The sequence below is a fragment of the Oenanthe melanoleuca genome, chromosome 15 (assembly GCF_029582105.1).
Source record: "Oenanthe melanoleuca isolate GR-GAL-2019-014 chromosome 15, OMel1.0, whole genome shotgun sequence".
Taxonomy (NCBI): Eukaryota; Metazoa; Chordata; class Aves; order Passeriformes; family Muscicapidae; genus Oenanthe; species Oenanthe melanoleuca.
Genome location: NC_079349.1, coordinates 11,418,971 through 11,439,660, shown reverse-complemented (window position 1 = coordinate 11,439,660; position 20,690 = coordinate 11,418,971). Strand labels below are relative to the sequence as shown.

General features: G+C 43.1%; 2 protein-coding genes across 2 annotated transcripts in view; one reads left to right on the top strand and one right to left on the bottom strand.

Moving 5' to 3' along the window:
* LOC130259626 (T-box-containing protein TBX6L) overlaps positions 1 to 7,054 on the top strand; it is a 47,551-nt gene extending 40,497 nt beyond the window's left edge. Inside the window, exons 10-12 of the mRNA XM_056504110.1 lie at positions 3,723 to 3,778; positions 6,578 to 6,721; positions 6,967 to 7,054. The gene's annotated coding sequence lies outside the window, so the exon portion shown is untranslated. The remainder of the gene's footprint in view (positions 1 to 3,722; positions 3,779 to 6,577; positions 6,722 to 6,966) is intronic.
* KLHL22 (kelch like family member 22) lies at positions 4,906 to 20,608 on the bottom strand. Its single transcript, XM_056504109.1, has 7 exons — positions 20,391 to 20,608; positions 12,129 to 12,426; positions 11,081 to 11,246; positions 9,214 to 9,932; positions 7,912 to 8,104; positions 7,032 to 7,265; positions 4,906 to 6,053 (listed from the first exon to the last, which is right to left on the bottom strand). Exons 2-7 carry the CDS (start codon positions 12,341 to 12,343, stop codon positions 5,676 to 5,678), a joined length of 1,905 nt encoding a protein of 634 aa, XP_056360084.1. The 5' UTR covers positions 12,344 to 12,426; positions 20,391 to 20,608; the 3' UTR covers positions 4,906 to 5,675.
* Positions 20,609 to 20,690: the final 82 nt, after the last annotated feature.

The window sequence follows — 20,690 nt, the reverse complement described above, 5'->3', positions numbered from 1 at the left end:
TGCAGACAGACACCGCCTCCCCTGAGGTTTTGCTGCTTTTTACTAGTTAATTAATTTTCTTTTAAGGAACAAAACGGCCCGCTGTGATAACCATCTCTGATCTCCAGATAAATTCCTACGTGCTCTGAGGGGCCGTTTCCTGCCTCCTCATAGCCGGGCTCCCCGATGCCGGGGTCAGAGCCCTGCCTGCCCAGGCGGAGGGAAGGTGGTGCCGCAGCCGCTGCAGAGGAAGGAAAGCCCGGAAAGGCTCGGCAGGGCTCGGGGCAGCACACGGTGCGGATGAGCTGTTTGAATTCGAGAGGGAGCTGGCGCCGGGAGCCCGGACCCGCTCCGAGCTGTGCCTCACGGCCCGCGGCCGCAGCGGGCACGGCCCCGCAAATAACTGCACTGCCTCCCTGGATGTGCTAGAAACTTCTGCGTAGTGTGAGTTTAGCTCAGTCTTGTGACTTTGTTTAATTTGTGCTTTTGGTTTTCATATTCCTTCAGGGCTGGCAGCGTGAAATGAAGCAGCACTTGAAAGAAATAAAAAAAAGCCAATTCAAATGGAGAAATAGATTTAAGCCGTCTGTCTTGAAGCGCTTAACTGGACTGTTGTGTAGTGTTATTCCAGCTTTGCTGTCTTTCTTTCATGCTCTGCCTTTTCCAAAAGCTTAGTCATGTTTTTCCTCTTTGTTCCTCATCCTACATTGGCAGCCAGTGCCAACTGAGGTGTCTGGATTGGAACATACGGGCTGTGTCTCTGCAGACATTTAGCAGAGTTCAAATAATCTAAAATGGAAGACTTCTCCAGTGTCATGTTTTAGACAAAATCATCCAGGAAAAGTCTCATCATTAAGATGAAAGGATCTTAAAGCAGCTCCTGAATCCATGTGCAGGTATCATTTTACCAGCTGCTGACATACAGGCATCTCCTGGGTGGAAAACAACAGCTGTTAGTCATGTATAGCAAAACAGTGACCTAGAGATGAATAATCACATCTGAAAACTCACATCTATGCTAAACAATTCCATCCATTACTTGGAAAGCTTACTTAGTAGCTATACCTCTGATCCAGTCCTACTGGTTTAAGTGCTTCTATCTCCCAGTAATGGTCAGTTTTAAACACCTGTAGACAGGCTAGAATAGAATATGAAGGTTATGATGTTTTCTTGTGTCATTTAAACAGATCTGGCTTGTTTTCTGTTTGACTGTGGCCAAAGTACAGATTAAAAGATGTACTTGGACTTGCAATAATATGCTAAATAACGTTTAAAAATCATTACAAAAGATGTAAGTTAGCAGTGGATTTAGTAACACATAACATATAAAAAGGAAATAAAAATTCCTGCTGCTTCATTTGATTGAATTACAATTTTTGTTAAAAATCAAATATACAAAGTGATTTTGCCTCCATTTTATAGGGATAATACTAGAATCTCAAAAGAGTTGGAACATGTCAGAAATAAGTAATATTAATTATAAACCAGTTTTTGTGCTGGACTGCTGCTGGAGAACCACCTTCCCATCCAGAGAGGATTCCAAGGCATGGAGAGGTTTTCAGTTTGGAAGGAACTTTCAAATTAGATGTTCTGAACTTGTATCTATGTAGGCTATGTGCATCCTTCAAGTAATTCCCTCCTCAGTTTTAGTAACTGTGGTTAAACTAAACCAGATATTTTAGGTAAAAGATCTCACATTCTACTTCCATATGAGAAAAAGGTGACTTGTTCATCATTAATGTTTTCTGATAAGACTGGGATTCAACTTCCTAGACTGCAGACAATCATCTCAGGTGTATTGCATCCATACAAATGCATTTAGGAAGAATGGATGAATGTCTGGTACCACTATCTTTTCAGTACATATAAACACCTTTATGCTCTTTGACTTTACCTGTTGGCAGCTGACACCCTCAGAGCATGGCCAGCTGCAATGCAGTGGAGGAGGTGGGGAGCTCAAAAGGGCATCAGCTGCCCATGAAATAAAAATTCATTTGGCAGACTATTCCCTTGAGAAGGCCCTGTACCCCTTTCCCTGTGCCCAGCTGTTCCCTCTTCCTTTCACCAAAAGCTTTTGATCCCATCAGTTGGGCTGAGTGCCAAATAAATTGTACATGTGGCTCATCCCTAAGTAAGGAGAAGTAAATTTCTGTCAAGGGTACACAATAAAAATCCTTATTTTGTTTCAAATCAAGTACTGGGTATGCTTCCAATGCAAAATTAATGCCCCTAATTTAAACTATGAGGAAAATGGGAAAGGATTGTTGGATTTGGAAGTAGACAGCTGGAGAAGAAATACAGTAGTGAAAGCAGTTATGAAACAAAATTGAAGCAATCACAATCACTTCTGCAAATGGGGAAGCCTGAAATACTTCAGGATATAAGTCCACTAATTACAAATCTGGCAAATATGCCTGTATAGCTTTACCTCTGTGCTGGCAGGAAATAGGAAAATAGATCATCAAGAAACCTAATTACTATTCTTCTGGACTTCCTAATATATCAGCAGTTTAAGTGTTGGTATTTTGATCACTCAGTTCTGGAAGAGCTGCTTGATTGTTCTCTCACAGACCAGAAATAACTTAAAGCTTTAAAGCTTTCTTAGTTCATTGTCCATCTGTCCATGATGTCTTGTGTTATACTGGCTCAGAGAGCTTACTGGAGAAAAAAAAAAAAAAAAAAAAAAAAGAAAAGCCTTTTACTGTCAGATACAAAATTGACATATTTAGGACACCAGAGAATTTATAAATAAAAAAATACAGAATCAGCTGGAAATCCCTATGAGCACACGTTTCTCTTGAGGAAACAGAAAGCTTAAGTGGGCTTGTGAAAATTCAGTTCCTGAAGCATCATTCTTGATAAGAAAACCAATCAATAATAATTACAGCTCTGTGTATCAACCTGTAATCTTTCCTGCAATTTGTTTGTATAGGTAATGGTAGTAAACAAGAAATGCTTTGTGTCTGCTGAGTAAGAGAAAATTGACATTTTTAAAGCAAAGCCTGTGTGCTTATTTGAGAAAAAGGACATGCTGGCCTAAAATGAACTACTGCTAAAAAAATGATTAGGATGGTTTGAGCTAAACTCCATGGTTTTTTACCTAAATGAAATACATGCAGGTAAGACAGTGCATACTGTAACTTTCAAGAGCCACATTATGCTTAGATGTAAAGAAATTTTGGGGCTAAAAGCAACAAGTTTTATTTTAGTCAAATATTGCCTGCCCTTAGGTTTAGTTATATAACTTAGGGTTACTGTACCAATAAGTAAAAAAAAAAGAAAAATAATGTAGTGCTAAGATAGATGATCATCTGCTTTAAGTAATTTCCTTGCAATTGCATTCTAAGCCTTATATTCATTACCTTTGCACAGCATCCAACTGCAGCATTTAGTGAGTAATGCAATCACAAAATTGTATATGCTGACAAATGGAATAAGGGATGAGCTCTCTAGAAATCAGTATTCAAACACAGGGTAGAAGCTGGAACCCTCCCCCCACCAAGTTTTCTCAAGATGTTTCTTTGGCTCGTTAATTACTCATGACTGTCTTCTATTCTATGTAATCTAAGAATTAGCCTCTCAGGTTGGTTATTTGTAACAGTGAGTAATACTAATACCCTCTAGTGGTACACACAGGAAAAGGAGCTGGACAAAGTATGATTATTTCTTTTTTCATCCTTAAAGAGGCTAAGTAAGATTTCATCTAAATAACATAAATAACCCTGTATCTTTGTATAACACAGGGCATCACTGATCTGTCTGGAGGTGCTGGTTAAAATGGAAAATGCACTGCACTGAGGTAATGTCTATTAGTTAGAAACAGCTGGGTCTTTAATCACTTGTTTGCAGAGGAAACAAATTGCCACCTGCAGTCTGGAAGGAATGGTTCTAGTGATCCCCAGGTCAGAGAGGTCCTTACATCTCAAGGCTACATTTAACTCCTACGCATTACAAGTAACTCTGTAGGCAAAAAAAAGGAATATTTATCAGTCTCTAATATTGCAGTGTAATAAAGTCTGTATTTCCAGACTCTGCAGTCCAGAGTTCATCATTCAGAAAAATATATTTTCTGAAAAAGCTCATAATCAGGCTTTGCTGCAGTTAGCAGGTCTTTTGTTTTATTTGCCAATTGGCAAAGGTTCAGAGATGGAGGTGAAAATGGACAGTGCTGAAGAATAAAGTCCAACAAATGCCCCTCTTACAAAGAAAAAGCTAATGACCTTTTTTAAACAAATGTGCAACTACTCCTGAATCTTTTTCCAGAAGCCCAGTCTACTAAAGCAGAGTAATCTAGGTCTGCTTTGAAATCATCTCTGCTTCCATAAACAGAATACCCCCAAGTAGGGGGAATATCCAGGAACTCACTGCATTTCTCTGAAGCAGCACATCCATGTGCAGCATTTGTCATGATGTGATGACACTTGACTAGTCCCATGTCATTCTGATTGTCACTGCTTTTGCCTTTCTGCAGCCCCATTACTGCTATAAGGTTTAAAAGTTTTGGTAGGTTTTCAGGACCTTCTGGTGGCACTGATTACTCCACTCCTCCAAGAGGAAGGACCTCATACTGTTCAGTATCACACTGGTTCAGACTTTAAATCAGCTTCTAACCTGACGTTAAGCAAGATGGGGGTCAGGAACCAATTATTTTAAGGCCCAATGAAGGAAGGATTTACTGTGCCTTATCTTTCTCAGCTGTAGTTCCTGGCACTAGTTCAGCTACTGCAGGGTCTTGGACCAGTGTAATCTTTCATACTTCTTGTTATCTCATCATTTTTTTCTTTTGCTGTGGCAAACCAATCTCTGTTCTCTTTATTCTCTTCTAAAGCATATAATAAAAGAATGAAAAAATTGCCCATCTCCCAGCCTGGAGTAACCAGTACTGCTGTAGGATATAATGAAACTTTCAGCCACCACATCACTGTGTATAGAGATTGCAGTTTAAAAAGTTCTGACAATAATTTATTAATTTGTGGTTGAGAACAAATGTGTCTGACAGTGGAATGATGAAATTGCCATATTCTGTACAGAGAGATTTTTCTAGAAATCTTTCCACTGTGTTGACAAAACAACTTGCAGTATAGAAGTTCAGGAGTGGGTGTCAGTTCACAGACTCTCAGCCAGTTACAAGAATGGCTGCATGCCCAGATGAAGGTTCAGACTTTCTTGCTACTGTTCCTGTTTCTGTATGTTCACTCTTGCTGAAAAACTAATCAAGCTGTCTGATACCTGGCACAGGAGGCAGCACTAGGTGCTACCTTCCTGTATTAAGCTGGCTAGGAAGTTTTATTACCCAAAAGAAAAGGAAAAAAAAAATCTCAAGAAGCTATTTTGAGCAAAAAGCTGGAAGGAAAGAAGCTAGTCAAGCTGAGCCTTCTGTGCTTTTTTTCTGTCCATGCTGAAGGCTGAGAAAAGCCTCCTTCAAAGTACAAGAACCTCTATACAACTGGGGGGAAATGGCAGCTGTGTGGTTACTTTAAAGACACAGCTTTCTGGCAGTGGGCAGGTACTGTAAGTGCATTTGTGCAGAACACTTGCAGATGGGTATATATTGACTGTCAATGGCATTTTGTGCAGAACACTTATTTTTGAAACCTTTAAATACTTTTATGTATATAAGAAAGACATATAAAATCTCTCAAGTTCTTTCCCCAAGCCTTAATTTCCTCATCCACTGGAAAAAAAAATAAAGTTTTCTAATCTTCACTTGAGTTGTCAAATTCCTCCCAGTCTGATACACTCATAACTTCTGATGGAAAGTCAAGATGATGCTTCATTCGGTCTGCGTGCCATTCTGAGAGCCACTTCTCTGTTTCCATTAAAATAGCCCTGGGCAAAGTGAGGACACAGGCAGCCATCCCAGAAATGTCATCCTCCAGCTGGGGTCCCTCCTCCCAGCAGTCTCTCTCTGCATCATAAATGTGGACATAGTCCATGCGGATTCCCCTGTTGTGGGATCTGCCTCCCAAGACATAAATCCTGTTGTCTAGGACAGCGATGCCTGGCTCTCCATGTCCTGCAGGAAGGGGACAGACGTTTGTCCACTGATCAGTGCTTGGCTTGTAGCAGGCAACCTATAAAACAAAAAAAGAAAAGAGAGAAGCCAAAAATGGACTTGTATCCTAGTGACAGAGCCTGGCCATAAGGTAAACTATTCAGTCTTTGGACAGTGTGTTGATGATGGAGACAGCATATGACTATCTAATACAAGTACAGTGCTCAGCAGAAAATTGTGCATAGCTGTCACATAGCTTTGCAATCACAAGTTCTGACCTTGCTGCTGGAGTAACAGCTGTATGTCCTTCCAAAAATGTACACAAAAGTGAAAGAGATGGGGACATGTGCTAATACAAACCCAGACACAATGCACCTGTTTGCATTAGAGAAAAAATGCTGGAACATATAAATATGACAAATCTGCTAAGCTGCCTCTGTGCCATATGTTGGAGAGTTTTAGATTTCATTGGGTACCTACTTGGCTAGCTGTTTTCCTTTGTAGGCACCTTCTTATCACTCAGATACACTCTTCAGCTAGATTTAATTCTGCAGTCTTCACTGGCTCTATAAAAATAGTTACTTTTTGTGACTTCTTTTTAAGTCTCTAGCAGTTCTAGAAGCTGGAATAAGGTTCAAGAGAATTCTCTCCAGATGTCCCTTACCATCAGATACTGTACATTTTACTTGGATTGTACAACCGCCATCCAACATAACCTTAACAGCTCTGCCCTGCAATTACACACGGGTAATTCAGAAGTTCTCCACTTAGAAAAAATGAATGTAAAGACAGCATAAAATAAATTTAACTGATGTGCTACTTACTGGGCATATGCATGCCAATGAAGTTATCCATCAGCGATGTTTTAAAATTGGCAAGAATGCGTTGTGGGTGAGAAAACAGCAAATAAATCATTGCCAGTTGTGCAGGTGAGGGGGGAAGAGCTCATCCAGCAGCCATTGCTGAGCAGACACTTCTATTTGCATGCTTAGACATTACACCTAAGAGCCAGCACCCAGAAGAACCAAGAAGAGGCAGAGGTGTGACGTGGCCTCACCTGGTGGACGTCCCTCCTGTAGCCAGAATCGTTGTTGCTGCCGCCGATGACGTAGAGCTTCCCCAGCAGAGCAGCCATGCCGTGCCACGCGCGCCTCACCGGGCCGTCCGCCAGGACATCCCAGCGGTCAGTCCTGGGGTCGTAGCACTGCAGCTCCTTCAGGTAATCCTCTCCCCTCCTCCCACACGTGATGTACATCTTCCCGTCCAGCGCCGCTCCCGCGTGCGCGTACACCTGCACCGCCACACCGGTGGCAAAGCAAGAGGTTGAGGGCTGCATTTATGTGTTTCTCCCAGTTTTCAAGCAGGGAATAGACATGAAGAGAGTGATATTCTTCATGAGATTAAAAACAGAAAGGATTTTCTTATGGACAGTTCTTTCTAAGATATTACAATTGTGAATTTCTGAATGAAACGCACTAGAATTTCTAAAACTTCCAGAACTGCAGCATTCTCTGTCTTTATAGCTCCTTGATTAAAATATCATTCATACCATAACTTTACTCCCTAATCTACTTGGAAGCGTTTTATTGGTGATTTTTCTTACACAAGCAGTGTTATCAGAAATGCAAATTATTCTACTTAGTACCACTCAATTCAGGCTTTTTATATTTTCATAACTGACACACATTTATTATTTGTTTTATTAATAGTTTTAAGGATTAACACAGTAAAGGTGCAGACAAAATCAACAAGAAAGAGGAAAAATAAGCATTTAACTGGAAAATGTAATTTACATATGCTATTATTTCTTGTCATCTATTTATTCCATATACAGAGTTTACCAGCAAATTAAAAGTTACACATGAGAAAAACATCTAGCAAGGTTAAATCAGGAATTGGGGAACTGTGGTAGTGTGTGTGGCTAATGCACTCCTTACCTCCTTCTTCAGAGGTGTCACATATTCCCAAGTGTTGGTTTTAGGGTCATACCTCTCCACTTCTCTCAGGTCTTCATGGTAATCTCGGCCTGCGACGGCATAAATATAGTTGTCCACGACACAAACACTGAGGTCAGCGTGCTCTTGCTGCAGGGACTGGATCTGGAACCATCTGTTGTGTCGTGGGTCATACCTTGCAAAAGAGTGGGATCAAAGAAAGTTATTCCTACAGCCACAGAATCACTGCTGGAATACCAGACAGCTCCATGGATGTGGGTTACTGCACTGTCTTTGGCTGGAATTGAGCTCATCTGTAAGTGATGTGAAATTTGGCCTTGTCAGCATTTTATTATTAGCAAACTTGCTTTATTCTATTTATAGAAGATGTATTTTAGCTGACATAATCATGCTATAAAAGCCTAGGATTTCCATTATCTTGTACACTGCTGTTGGGTTACATATCACAATCTCTGTTTGCACAAAGCCATTCTACAAGGTAACACAGTCTAAAAATAGTACAAAGACTGAATCTGGATCTTCAAGAATACAAGAAGGGCACAAGTATGTGGTGGGTTTTTTGATTCCTGTCCCCAAATATCTGCTGCTCAAAGTGGATCTCATGATTCACTTTCAAGTCAAACTATTTCTCCCATCTGGAAATTTTAGTTACAGAGAAAACTGGTTGAGAATTGAAACTATGCATGCCATAAAATAAGAGCAACTCAGCTAAAACTTGTAAAAATGAGCACAATATAAAGGCAGGGGGTTTGTATCTGTTTTTACAATGTAATGGACTTGAAGATCTAAGCCTGATCCTTCCTCCTGCTCCTTTCCCTGTCACACAGTAATATAAAAGGACTCTGGAATGCTGCTATCATGCACACAGATTTTTGAAAATCTGTTGGTAATAGCATTTTATTTAAAACCCTTCTGTACTGGGACAAAAACAACACATAGAAGACTTCCAGAAAATGTTATTTAGAGAACATCTAGACAACCTAGAGTTCAGGCTCATTACTGCTTCCCACACCTTTAATACTTCCCTCCTCCATGAAGGCAGAAAGAAGCACAAGTAATACTCCTGATGAATAGCTGTTTCTACACTGCCAGGCTTGGCTGGGTCTCCTAAGCACTGCTGGGAACTTCCTGTTACTATGAAGCTAATTTCTTGTGTTTTCTTTCAGTAAGGCTCCTGCTCACTTCCTAATCTTTTGGCTGGCAAGTGTACTGACTGTCTACTGGCTTACTAACTCAGGCAGCAGGGTGGCAATAAAATTAATAGCAGGATTATCCTTATCTTACCTCCAACACCTTGACTCTGCTCGAAAACCACTTACATTGTTGTCTCCACCAATTAAATACACAAAATTATTGAGAACAGCAATCCCTTGGTTGGACATTCTGGGGGCCAATGCAGCTGTAAAGTGCCTCCACTCCCCCAACAAGGGGTTTAGATACTTGGCTTGATCACTGAGGATAATGGATGGAGTAGAATGCATCCCTCCAAATCCCACTACACACTGGAACTCTGATCTCAGCTGTGTTTGGGAGCTCTGAAGCATTGGCTGAAGACATTCATTCTTGTGGTACATTAATGCATCTGCAACTGTGTCTTTTAAAGGACATGGACTTAATTTGTCATGAAGCCTTTGCAGGATCTGGGGTTCCATCAGAGGAAAACGAACAGTCTCAAGTAGCTTAAGGGGCTCCATCAGGGAGACCTGATCTGTCTCCAGTTCCTCTGGAGAATAATGATAAAAAAGTGCTCCATCATAAACTTCAAACTCATAGTTAACCTCCAAACGGTTGCTGCTGAGAAGGGAGTAGACCTTCTGCAGGGGTAGCTGTCGGTACACTTGTGTCCTTGAGAAAGCTGTAAAGTTCTTCAGAATGTAGGAGTCCAGCTGTTCACTCAAATGCCTCAAGTCATAGTGGTCAGCTAGTCTGTACACATCAAGGATGTTCTCTTCATCTACCCAGGACATGAGGAAATCACAACAGAACTTAATGACTTCTGGAATCTGCAAGAGAGAGAGGTTTTTCATTTCAGACACCACCTGCCCCCCCTTGAGAGACAGGGGACTGAAGCCTGGGATGGCTGTAAGGAAATTGTCCATGAAATGGCTGCTCTCCTCACAGTCTGACCACCACAGTCACCTGTGCCCTGTTCACCTTTCTCCAGAGAAGGAGAACTCAGTGTGGCTATGGAGATGAATATAATACAGCTCTTCTAGCCATGCTGTACTGCAAGATTGAGTTTGGCTTCAGGTGCAGCAGCAATGTGTCTCCCAAGACCCGTGGGACACTGGACAGCCTGCCCTGCAGCCTGAGTGAGAGCAGCCAGGAACACAGACACAGAGGGCACAGTGATTACAGTCACTCTGTGTTTGTTTGTTCAGAGCACTACAGACATACTAGATCTAAAATTGTATCTGTAACAAATACATCAAGAGCATAGAAAGCCACTGGAAAGGAAAATGAATATTTAGTATTGTCTTCTGAACACAATTTGAAGTTGTATCTGGCAGGAGGAACTACTGGTGAACAGAACTAACTGCTGTCCATGAGCCCCTCTGTTAACAAAGTGTGTAAAAACCAAGCAAAGCAAGCACTCACAAAGTTATTTAGTACCAAAGCCTTGTGCAGCAGTTAGCTGCAGGGGAAATCAGAGAAAAAAATTAGAGGATAAAACTTGTCTTAAAAGCACATGAACCCTGCACTTAGTGCAAGCCATAGTGGCAGGATTTTCTGTACTGACAGGATCAGGAGAGGTCATGTGCCTGTGGACTCCCTTGGGGAAGACCTTGAGCAGCACAACAGTTTCTGAGCAGCAAACCCTGTTCTTTATCAAGGATATTCTGTTTCAGGGAAGCTTTCATAAGCAGAGCAGTGAAAATGAATGCTATCTAAAATACTCCTCTAGATGAAATGGGGAATGTTTTAAGTAATGAAGCCATTGGCACAAATGAGATGTGCAAGTACCCATTCACTGTTCCTACCCCTCCATAGTTAGTTCCAGTGGATACAGCATCCCAGAAATCCTTCTTATCATGCCCATGCTCCTGCTCACCTCTTAACCCTCCCTCTAACCAAATATCCATGTTTTCTGTTTCTTTCATCACTGCTTTTGTCTCTTGTTTCTTTTTTGTCACATCTCCCAGTACCTCACCTGAAGTTGACAGGCTGCAGCTAAAGTTTCTTGTACACTGTTCACACTGAGTTCCAGCTCAGAAGTGTAAATGAAGTTCAAGATTTTGCACATTGCATTGTAGGAGATGCCATGAATATGAACTTCTTCTTGTTCCATCTCTCTCAATCCTCCTGCAAACATTCCTCTGCAAAACAGACAATGGCACATGCTAAGGCAGATTTGTATTGAGGAAATCTTCAGTTTGCTCATCTTATGTTGTCCTGGGAACATAAAAAATATTCAGAAATACAAAAACCTAGATAGACACTTTTATGTGATTACCTCTTCTCTAAATTAAGAGTACAGGCCTTTAGGAGGTAAGAAAGTATCTCTTCATTGTGCAGGAAAACAGTAGGGGCAACCTAGAGGGTATCTAGAAGGTACAGCTGAGATGTGAAGGGCTTAAATATAGACCCAGTATAAATGGATAGTCAATGATCAAAAGCAAATACTCTGGGTGTGGGGGAAGAGGAAACACAGAGGAACTTGGGACAGTGGGAATTTTTTTCTAAGGAAGAGCAGTTCTTCCTTCAGTTAGAAGTTTGTCTGGATTGATTGGGTGTTTGCTCTATGAAAACAAAGAAACTGCTAATCAAATGGACTGGGGACTGCCTGGTTTAATGGCCAGCGAGTCACCCTACAGGCACACAACAGTGACCCACCTCCAGGGAGTTTTTGTGAATTATGAAATGATCACCACAACGGGCAAAGTCTTACAATGCTAAGGATATGTTAAAAGCCACTTAGAGTGCACTTAAGCAGAAGACACCAGTTCAGAAAGTCTCTCCTCTTTATAAACCTCCAAGTACCACAGTGAATTTAGTGGAGGTAAGCTCAGTGTGCAGGAACAAGAGCTTTATTTCTGCAGAGAAATAACAGAGAGATGAATAAAGCCACTGTTAGTATTTTGAAACAGCCTCAGCTCCATCTCATGGGTCTGAGCTTAGATTCAGAAGGAGCATGGCCAACACAGAAGATTTGGATTTTCTGACCAACAGTCAGACTGGTACTTGGCACTGAAGTGTACCTGAAGTAGTCACAGGACGCAGCCAGCAGGATGCGATGAGCCTCGATGGGTTTGTCCTCCACCAGCAGCACCACGTCGAAGAGGACGCTGCTGTCGCGCAGGGAGAGCAGCCCGCTGAGCAGCGCCTGCGAGTGCTCGGCGCTGCGGTACGTGCTGCTGCCGCGCTGCTGCCGCGCCGGGCCGGGCCCCGCCGCGGGCAGCCGCTCCTCCGCCATCCCGGGCGCGACGAGATCCGCGGGGCAGCACAAGCGCCACAGGGCTGCGCCTCCTGCTTTACAAACGCTCCTCTGAGCCTCGCCTGCCACAGAAAATAACTCCTCGGTCAATGGACAGGCAGTTCTGTCCTGAGCAAATTATTCCAAATCATACTGAAAACAGACACGTGGGCATCAGCGCACCAAAGTGGCAGAATAAGGATTCCCAAAAACAGGTATTCTGACCCCTGGGTTTTCAGACCAATATCAGAGTATGTGTCACATGGGGATTTTTTTTCTTAGCAAGAGTTTCACTTCCCAATCCATTACCAAAACCTCAAGGATTTTTTTTTTTTTTAAATTTCTGCCTCATCTGCAACAAATAATGGACCACATTTTTGCCAAATTCCAAATTGCCTAATATTCTCAGGTAACTTTTCTGCAATATAAACTGCACCTTCCATCTTTCTCTTAATATTTTACCACAGAATCAGAAAGTTCTCCTCTCTCCCTGTGTTTGCTCTTTCCATTTTCTGTGGCTGAGCACATTTCCAACTGTAATTGTGCAAAATGCTGTATGAAGCTGCAGGCTTCAAGGTGAGGTTTTTTTTTTTTATTTTGGCAACTTCAAGCTAGCATGCACACTACTTTTCACTTCCCTGTGACTCCCTGCAGAGAGAGGTATTTCCTCCAGAATGGGCACTGTCCAAGGCTGTCCTGTACCTTTTCCTAGGGCTGCCACTGACACTGGGAAGGTCTCCTATGGCACATTGGGAAACATCTGTAAAAAGCTATCTGGAAGTGATTGTGTTTCATGTCTATGGTTAAGCAATCAAACTCTCATGAGTCCTCTTCTACCATCCTGTAATTTACCCTGTCCATTGTCTTTGAAGAATGTCAGAAGTGCAGCAGTCAGAGCTTATAGACCCTATCCAGTTGTCAGAGCACATTAAAAAAACACCCCCCATTAGCAAAAGGAAGTAAGTGAGCTGACATGGCTGCTAACACATAAGATCCCCTCTTCAGCAGCCTAGGAAATAGCTCAGTGCCACAAGGGATTAGCAGCAGTCAGGAAAGCAAAAGAGAACAAACCCAGCAAATCCAAACAAGCAGTGAAGAAATGGAACCACTGTTTAATTGTGCCAGGCACAGACAGTGAGTGCAGCACTGGAGACCTCCCAAAATACTTACTGCAGGTGTTCTGGGTATGGGCAGCAAGGAATGAGCTACCCAGGTGACATCAAGAAATACCAAAATGTTTATTGTTTTGCCTGAGGAAGTTACCCTACACTGCCCAAAAGAAAAGGAAGGTGGTGTTGCATGGTGAATGGGAGGGAAAAAACCCTGAGAAATGGTATTAATGTTTATCTGCTCTTTGCCAGCAGCTCAGAAGAGCAGCTCTGACAAGACAGCCTTCTGGGGAGCACTCAGGTTGATTAGAGAGGGAGAACCATCCATGATCAGTGAAGAGATGAGTAATGGGTTATTTTTCACGACAGGTTGATGCTTTTCCTAGAAACCAAGTGAAAGCAGACAAAACATTATTGTATCATTGCATTTGCTCCTGGGGAATACTAAGAGTGATGGATTGAGGCAAGGGAAATAAGACGACAAGAAAGGCAAGTGACACAGTGAGTGCTACATGATGTTGATCAGAAATTTCCCATTTCACAACATGGAAATAAATGCAGCAAAACCAAAGCAGGGTGATGTATGGCTCAAATGAGGAAATAATGAAGACTAACTCTGGTAATATAGTTTAATGTGGTTACATCTTTTCTTAGAGAGCTGTATCAAAAGAAGTCCCTAAGGATGTAAAATCACTGTATCAAAAAAAAGAAGGAGAAGCAACACATTAACTATTTTCAGATGCAAAGGACATTTCAGGAGTAGAGACAATAGCATGACCTTTGATACAATCTTATAGTGGATCATATACTGCAGTCATGGGTGGAAGAGAGGCCAAGGCAAGATAAGTGACAGATAATAAAACTATACAGGCCACTGAAACCCTGTAACAAGTGTTAGCAAAGAAATGTATTGTAGGAGAATCAGGTTACAGAGAGAGAGAGATCCATGCAGAGTAGAATGGGAAACATATAATCATGCAAGCCTTTATTTATTTAATTAATATGACTGTAGATACTGTTCAGAATACATTCTCTATCCAAATAATCTTGAAAAGTAACAGAAAGGGGATGAAGCTTTCAGCAAGTAGAGCCCCAGAAGAGATCTGGTCTTACAAATGTGGTCACTAGAACAAGGAATATTAAATGGTATTGTGAAAGAGAGAAAATAGAAATAAATTAAAAGGATAAATAATTCAGTGATTTTGTAGCCAGTATGAGCATTGGAATCTGAATAGCTCCCAGTGACAAGTGGGGGCTGTCTTGAAGATCTGCAGGGAGTTTATCTCAGTTAGTTTGAGTGGATACAGACTTGAATTATGCCACAACTATTACCAAGAGCTGAACAAACCAGCTGTGCTGTGACCACCCAGAGTGGTCAAAAAGAGATGCTGGGAGTGCAGCTGAGCCATCCTCTACAGCTGATTTTTGGCTGGCTAACAGCTGAACCCACAGATGCTTTGCTATGCTCTTTCTGAATTCTGGCAGTCCTGACCCCTTGTTTTCAACTTCTGCCCCTGGGCTGTACCTTGGCTGTCACTGGTGAGCTGGACTGTCCCTCAGGGTGCTCACTCGTGCTTGTACATCATTCTAATGCACTCCCAGCCTATGAAATTAAAGGCCAATATTTGTAGTATTTGTCTATAAAGTCTGACATATGTGGTTAAGTCTTCCTTGAGCCAAAAGACAAGGAAAGCCTCTTAACTCGTGCCTAGGTAATTTCAGGAGCTGGCAGAAGAGACCTGTAAGACCCAGAAGGGTAGAGGAGCACGGGGTGGCTGTGGGGGAGGATCCAGCAGGATTCCTTCCCTCAGCTGGGTGTGCTCAGCTCTGACCTGCTGCCCCATGAGCAGCTGGGGTTGGGTGGGCAGGAAGGTACAGGGGCTGTGTTGTAGGCTTCTTTGAGAGACAACTTGGGTGGATTTGGCATTTGAGTTTTCTGGATTAAATGCAGTGTTTGCTGAGCTGATTGATCATTTTGTGTATTTCTTTGCGTATTGTTCTAAATGCTGATTACAAAATTGCTGAGGAGGGATATTGCTGTTAGCACAGCACCCTTCTCAAACTATGTGGTCTGACCAGTGTGCTTTGTGCCTCTAAAAATCTTTTTTGCTTAATCTTTATTAAGGAATAAAAACAACCAACCAAAGCTGCCCAAATGTAGTGTAAGCAGGACAGTTCTGGATGGAGAGGCAGAACAGGTTTGTTCTCTCTATCCTAAGCTTCTCTACTGTCAGCTTCTTGCTCATCTGATGCTCCTGAGGCCTCTCTGCTCTCTTACTTCTGCTATTGTGAAAACAGCTCTGTGACTAAGACAAGTTCTCAGAAATTTGAATAATATGCTTTCTTTCCTTTCTCTTCTCAAGCAAGTTTCTCAGTACTGGTCAGATGTTAGCAGTGGGCTTCAGTGGCTGAGTACTGCAGACCTAACCCTGCAGGTAGAAAAGATGAGGAATTCTTTGAGTTCACTGTGCTTCTTTAACAGCAACAAAGATAAAAAGCATTGTCTCATGTTCTGTGGAATGTTGTCTGCAGAAAGAGGGGAAGTCCTTGTTCCAACCACTTTGAAATTGCAGAGAAAATCAGGCTATAGACATTTGCTTTGCTGGCTGCACAATGTATTTGAGCCTGCAGTTATATTAGTTTGTATTTGTGTTTTAAAGGATGTGGGTTAATGTAGTGATTAATTTTAAGATATTACAACTGAGTTTCCAGTACATAAAGAAGAAAGCATATGGGATCAGTAATTGTATGTGCATGTCTATAGGCAAGTGTTGGAAGATGTTGACTGTTTGGGCACTTTGAATCAAGGAGTTAAAAAAATACAACAGGCAAAAAAATCCCCCATAAATGGAAAAACCCTCAGGGGTACCTAGAAACACAAAACTGCTCTTTTTCAGCAGACTGAAATCTTCTACATTCTGTGTCTGGATTCCATCTGAGAACCAAGAGAAGGCAGCTATGCCTTGCAATGGAGGGAGCACAAAAGAACTTGAGTACTTCCTTCTCTTTCCTGTACTATAAACAACATTCACTGTATCACTAGTAGTCTCTGGTAATAAGCCAATAATATAATAAACACAGTGAAAGATACAATGTCTCAGTGACTTGCAGACAACTCTGTGTGATTGTCTTGTATTCAAATTCTACAACATGCTTTTGCAGATTACTGGCATGAAGAAAAGCAGAGGTCAGAATACTTGCTTTCATAATAAAGGTATGTGGCTTATGACTGAGGAAGTTTCCAATGGGACAGGAGGAATTTAGGGAGTGCACTGTAGTTAGATCAATGGCAAAATGGTGAGAAACTGGTATGGTGGTTTGCTCTTGTGCTCACTGAAAATCCTTATTCTTCTAAGAACACAAGGTCTAGGAATAGAGCAACTCAATTACAAGCAGAAGGGAAGGAAAAAGTTAAAGGCATGGCAACACAGATATGGTAGAGGAGAATGCAGTGCCTGTCCCAGTGATCAATGTCACACCATGGTGCTCTGTGCTGCCATTGCAGCTAACCCAGCCTCTATTGCTGGGTGAGGGATGCTTGCTTTAACGTGCTGTAGGTCATGTACAGTGCTGAAGTCTCTGGTTGGTGTTGTGTGGTTTGATACACAAGTATTCACCCCTTGTGTGGTCAGCATCCAGGTCAGAGATGCTCCCAAAGTGAGGTGCATGTGTGGGTTTGGGGGTGTCTTTGTGTAAAGTTATGCTGACAGCCTCGATTCTCTACTGCAGAGAAATGGCTGGATGCAGGAAGGATTAACCAAGTTAGTTTCTATGGAAACTCAAGACATTTTTGCATTCAGGAGCTGGTGGCTGTCAGTTACATCACCACAAAGAGGAGTTTTACGCACATAGTGATATTTTCTTGTGCATCAGCTGTGCCCAAAATAAACTGTGCTTGCTGGTGTCAGGTATCCAAATCTGTTTAGCTGACTGCCAGGTGGCTCGAGCTTGGTGGGGGTCCCATGTTTTCTTAGAAGTGTGGAATAATTAAGCCTGGAAAGGAACTTGGGAGGCCTCTAGTCCAATCTGGGCTCAAAGCAGGGAAACCTTCAAAATCAGGTCAGGATGGGGAGAGCCTTGTCTAGTCAAGTGCAAAATCTCCATCTTTGTCAGAAAACATTGTTTAACCATCAGATTTGTTTTCTTCTTTAGCTGATTTTTTTTCCTGCAGTTTGTGACACTTGCCTCTCATCCCTGGCATGGTGTACCACAATTGTTCTACATTGTTCTGTGCCCATTAGGTAGTTTAAAAAAATGTAAACTGGCTCTGCCCTTATTTTTTTGCCCTGTACTGAACGAATCCAGTGTTCTTGTGCTTGTAGCTTCTTATGTAAGTCTTCTGTATGTAAGTGCTCCTGCCCTGCATGGCTCCTCCACTGAATTCTCAGGTTTTTCTTTCAGTAGAGAGCTCAAAACTGGGCACAGCATTCCAATTTTTTGGGATTATGAGTGCTTAATAGAGTGGGAAATAATAATTTCACATGGCCTACTGGTTGTGCTCTTGCTAACACAGCCCAGTATGAAGCTGAATCCCACTGGAGAAATCATATTCAACTAGCTGCTCCTTGAATATGCCCCAGGGTCTCTTCTTCTGAGGCTGCCTTGCAGCCAGGCTTGTCTTCTACCTGCTGTGATATCTGGAGTTACTCACAACCAGCACGACTTTGCTTTTGCTATTAAAAATTATGTAGTTCCTCTTGGTCCCCTCTAAGAGCTTGCTGTCCTCTGTCTTGCAGGTTATATTCATCAGAGCTTTTCCCTGGCACCACAGTGTGCTGTGCTGGTTGGGATCCAAACACAATTAGGCTCTTAAAAGTCTTAATGCATTGGAGGAATTTGAAAATCTGTGCCCTAAAGCTTCCCACACCTTCATCTCTCCCCAGGGAGTAACAAGGATTAGGATTTAAAGCAGGCTTCAGCTGCAAGCCTGACAAGACAAGCTACAGGGCTGGAGCAAAATGCTGGTTCTGCTGAGTCTTGGGGGCTGCAGATGCCAGCAGGCAGAACCTGGCAGACCAGAATTTTAACTGGGCAGAGGACACACAAACAAACACATCAACTAAGTCAGGGAGTGTGCAGAAAGGGGAGGCAGCCAGAATAGTTGGGGAAAAAAATGTGATGCCACAAACAATGTAAAATGAAAAGCAAAACTATTGTTCATTCTAACTGAAGTGCAAATACCAGAATAATTCACTAATTGTGACAATTTGTAATGGGCACTTGTGAGACTGCTACACAGAGGACAACTGAGTTCATGTCAGGTGTAGACAAGACTTAAGCCACTTTCACACTTTTTAAGGAAAAGGGAAGAAAGGTAAAGGGAAGGCAGAAGCTTTTATCAGTAATTCTTCTTTCAGAATCCTTCTATGCATTCACAGCTGTGCAAAAATAAATATTCTAAAATACTCCATTTTAGGAACCTTCTACAAATACAAGAAGCAATCCAAAAACTGCTTCTGACTGAGGTCTCCACAAAAAGAAAGGAAGGAGGATATCTGGTATTACAGAATATCTCAGCATTATCTTTGAGCACTCAAATGATGATGTGCTTTTGCCTGGTCTGTACACAGTCTTCCCTTACATCACTAATGTAAAATATGCAGAAACATGCTCTGAATTGACTTTCTGAGCCATTTTCAGTTTCTAGCATTAGCAGAATACTTGAAGTGTGGGAGGAAACTAAAAGGCGTGGCTTGGGAAACAGCTTTTGCAAACTAAGCTTTTCAAAATGTTGGCTTTCATTCCTTTCAGCAAATACCTGGGGGGTTTTGCTTTTTTCCCCCCCTAAACCCCTTCTAAGACATACACAGAATGAAACACCTCATTTAGAACAAATATGACAATGCCACCATGAAATATATCTATATTTAAATAAAGAGATATTTAAAAATATTTTTTCCTCCCATGAATAGTAGTATAACCTAAAGAATATGAACTTTCTAATTTGAGTGTTTTACCTTATCTGTAACAGATTTGCAGCTTACCCACATTCATAGAACTGTAGTGTTTTCTGTCATGAAATTTTTGTGTAATTTATAAATTAGCCAGTATGCTCAAAGAGTTTTTGATAAACTCAGGTAGCTGCCAAGACTTGAACCTCATATATTGAATTGCTTAAATCACATAATGACTTTTTAAGTAGTCTTAAAAACAAGGAGGAAAAAAATTAGAAAGTAATTATTTCTATGCCAAACACAACACTTAAATGACCTGGGAGAGAGCAAGGGCCTCTTCCAGCACTTTCCAACTCCAGTTTCTCAGGAACATGAAATTCTTTTCATATTATTCACCTCATCAATTTTGTTCTACAGGCATCTGTGAGGCTCTAACCCATGACTTAGACATTTCTCATCAGCGACACAGAACGAGCAGTTTTCTGTGCAGGGGAAGGTGCCCTGGAACTGCACAGCACTCACTGAGGCAGCCTGGCTCCAGACCAACCCAGCGGCAAAGAGGTCAAAGCCAGGCCAAGCACAGTTATGGTTTTACTTTCTGCTGCCGGGCTGACAGTGCCTTCGCAGGTCCTGACACATCCCTCCCGTGCAGGTGTTCCTGCTCAGGTATCCCGGCCCGGGTGTCCCTGCACGGGTGTCCCTGCACGGGTGTCCCAGTCCGGGTGTCCCGGCCCGGGTATCCCAGTCCGTGTGTCCCGGCCCGGGTACGCGGGGCCGGCCCCACCTGCCGGGCGTCCTCAGCGGCTTCTGCCAGGGCTGGGGCTGCCCCGGGCCCCGCCACCGCTCCCGGCCCTGCCCCCGGTACCCCCCGTTATCCCCGGTGCCCCCGCGGCGAGCAGGGCAGAGGACACGGCCTGGGCCCGCGGGGTCGGGCCGGGACGCGCTCCCAGCCGCGGCTCCCCGGGAAGCGCAGCGCTGGTGCCGGCAGGGGAGCACCGGGCGGCCCGGGCCGGGCCCGCGCTCCCTCGCCCCCGCAGCACCTACCGAGAGCGGCGGCGGCGCCTCCGCCTTCATGTGCGACCCGGAACCCACCAGGCGAGGGAGGGGCGGCGGCGGCCGGAACCGGGAAGGGCGGCGTGGGCGGCCCCAGCAGCGGCCGGGCAGGGGCCGCGGCTGTGCCCGGTGAGTGCCGGGCGGTCACCGCCGCGGGGAACCCGGGGCTGCCGCGGCCGGGACCCGTGGGGCCAGTGCGGGGCGTGCCCCGGCCGCCACCGACAACTAGTGCTCCTGAGCCGGACTACATTTCCCAGTGAGCCTCACCCCGAGCAGGCAGACCCCGCGAGG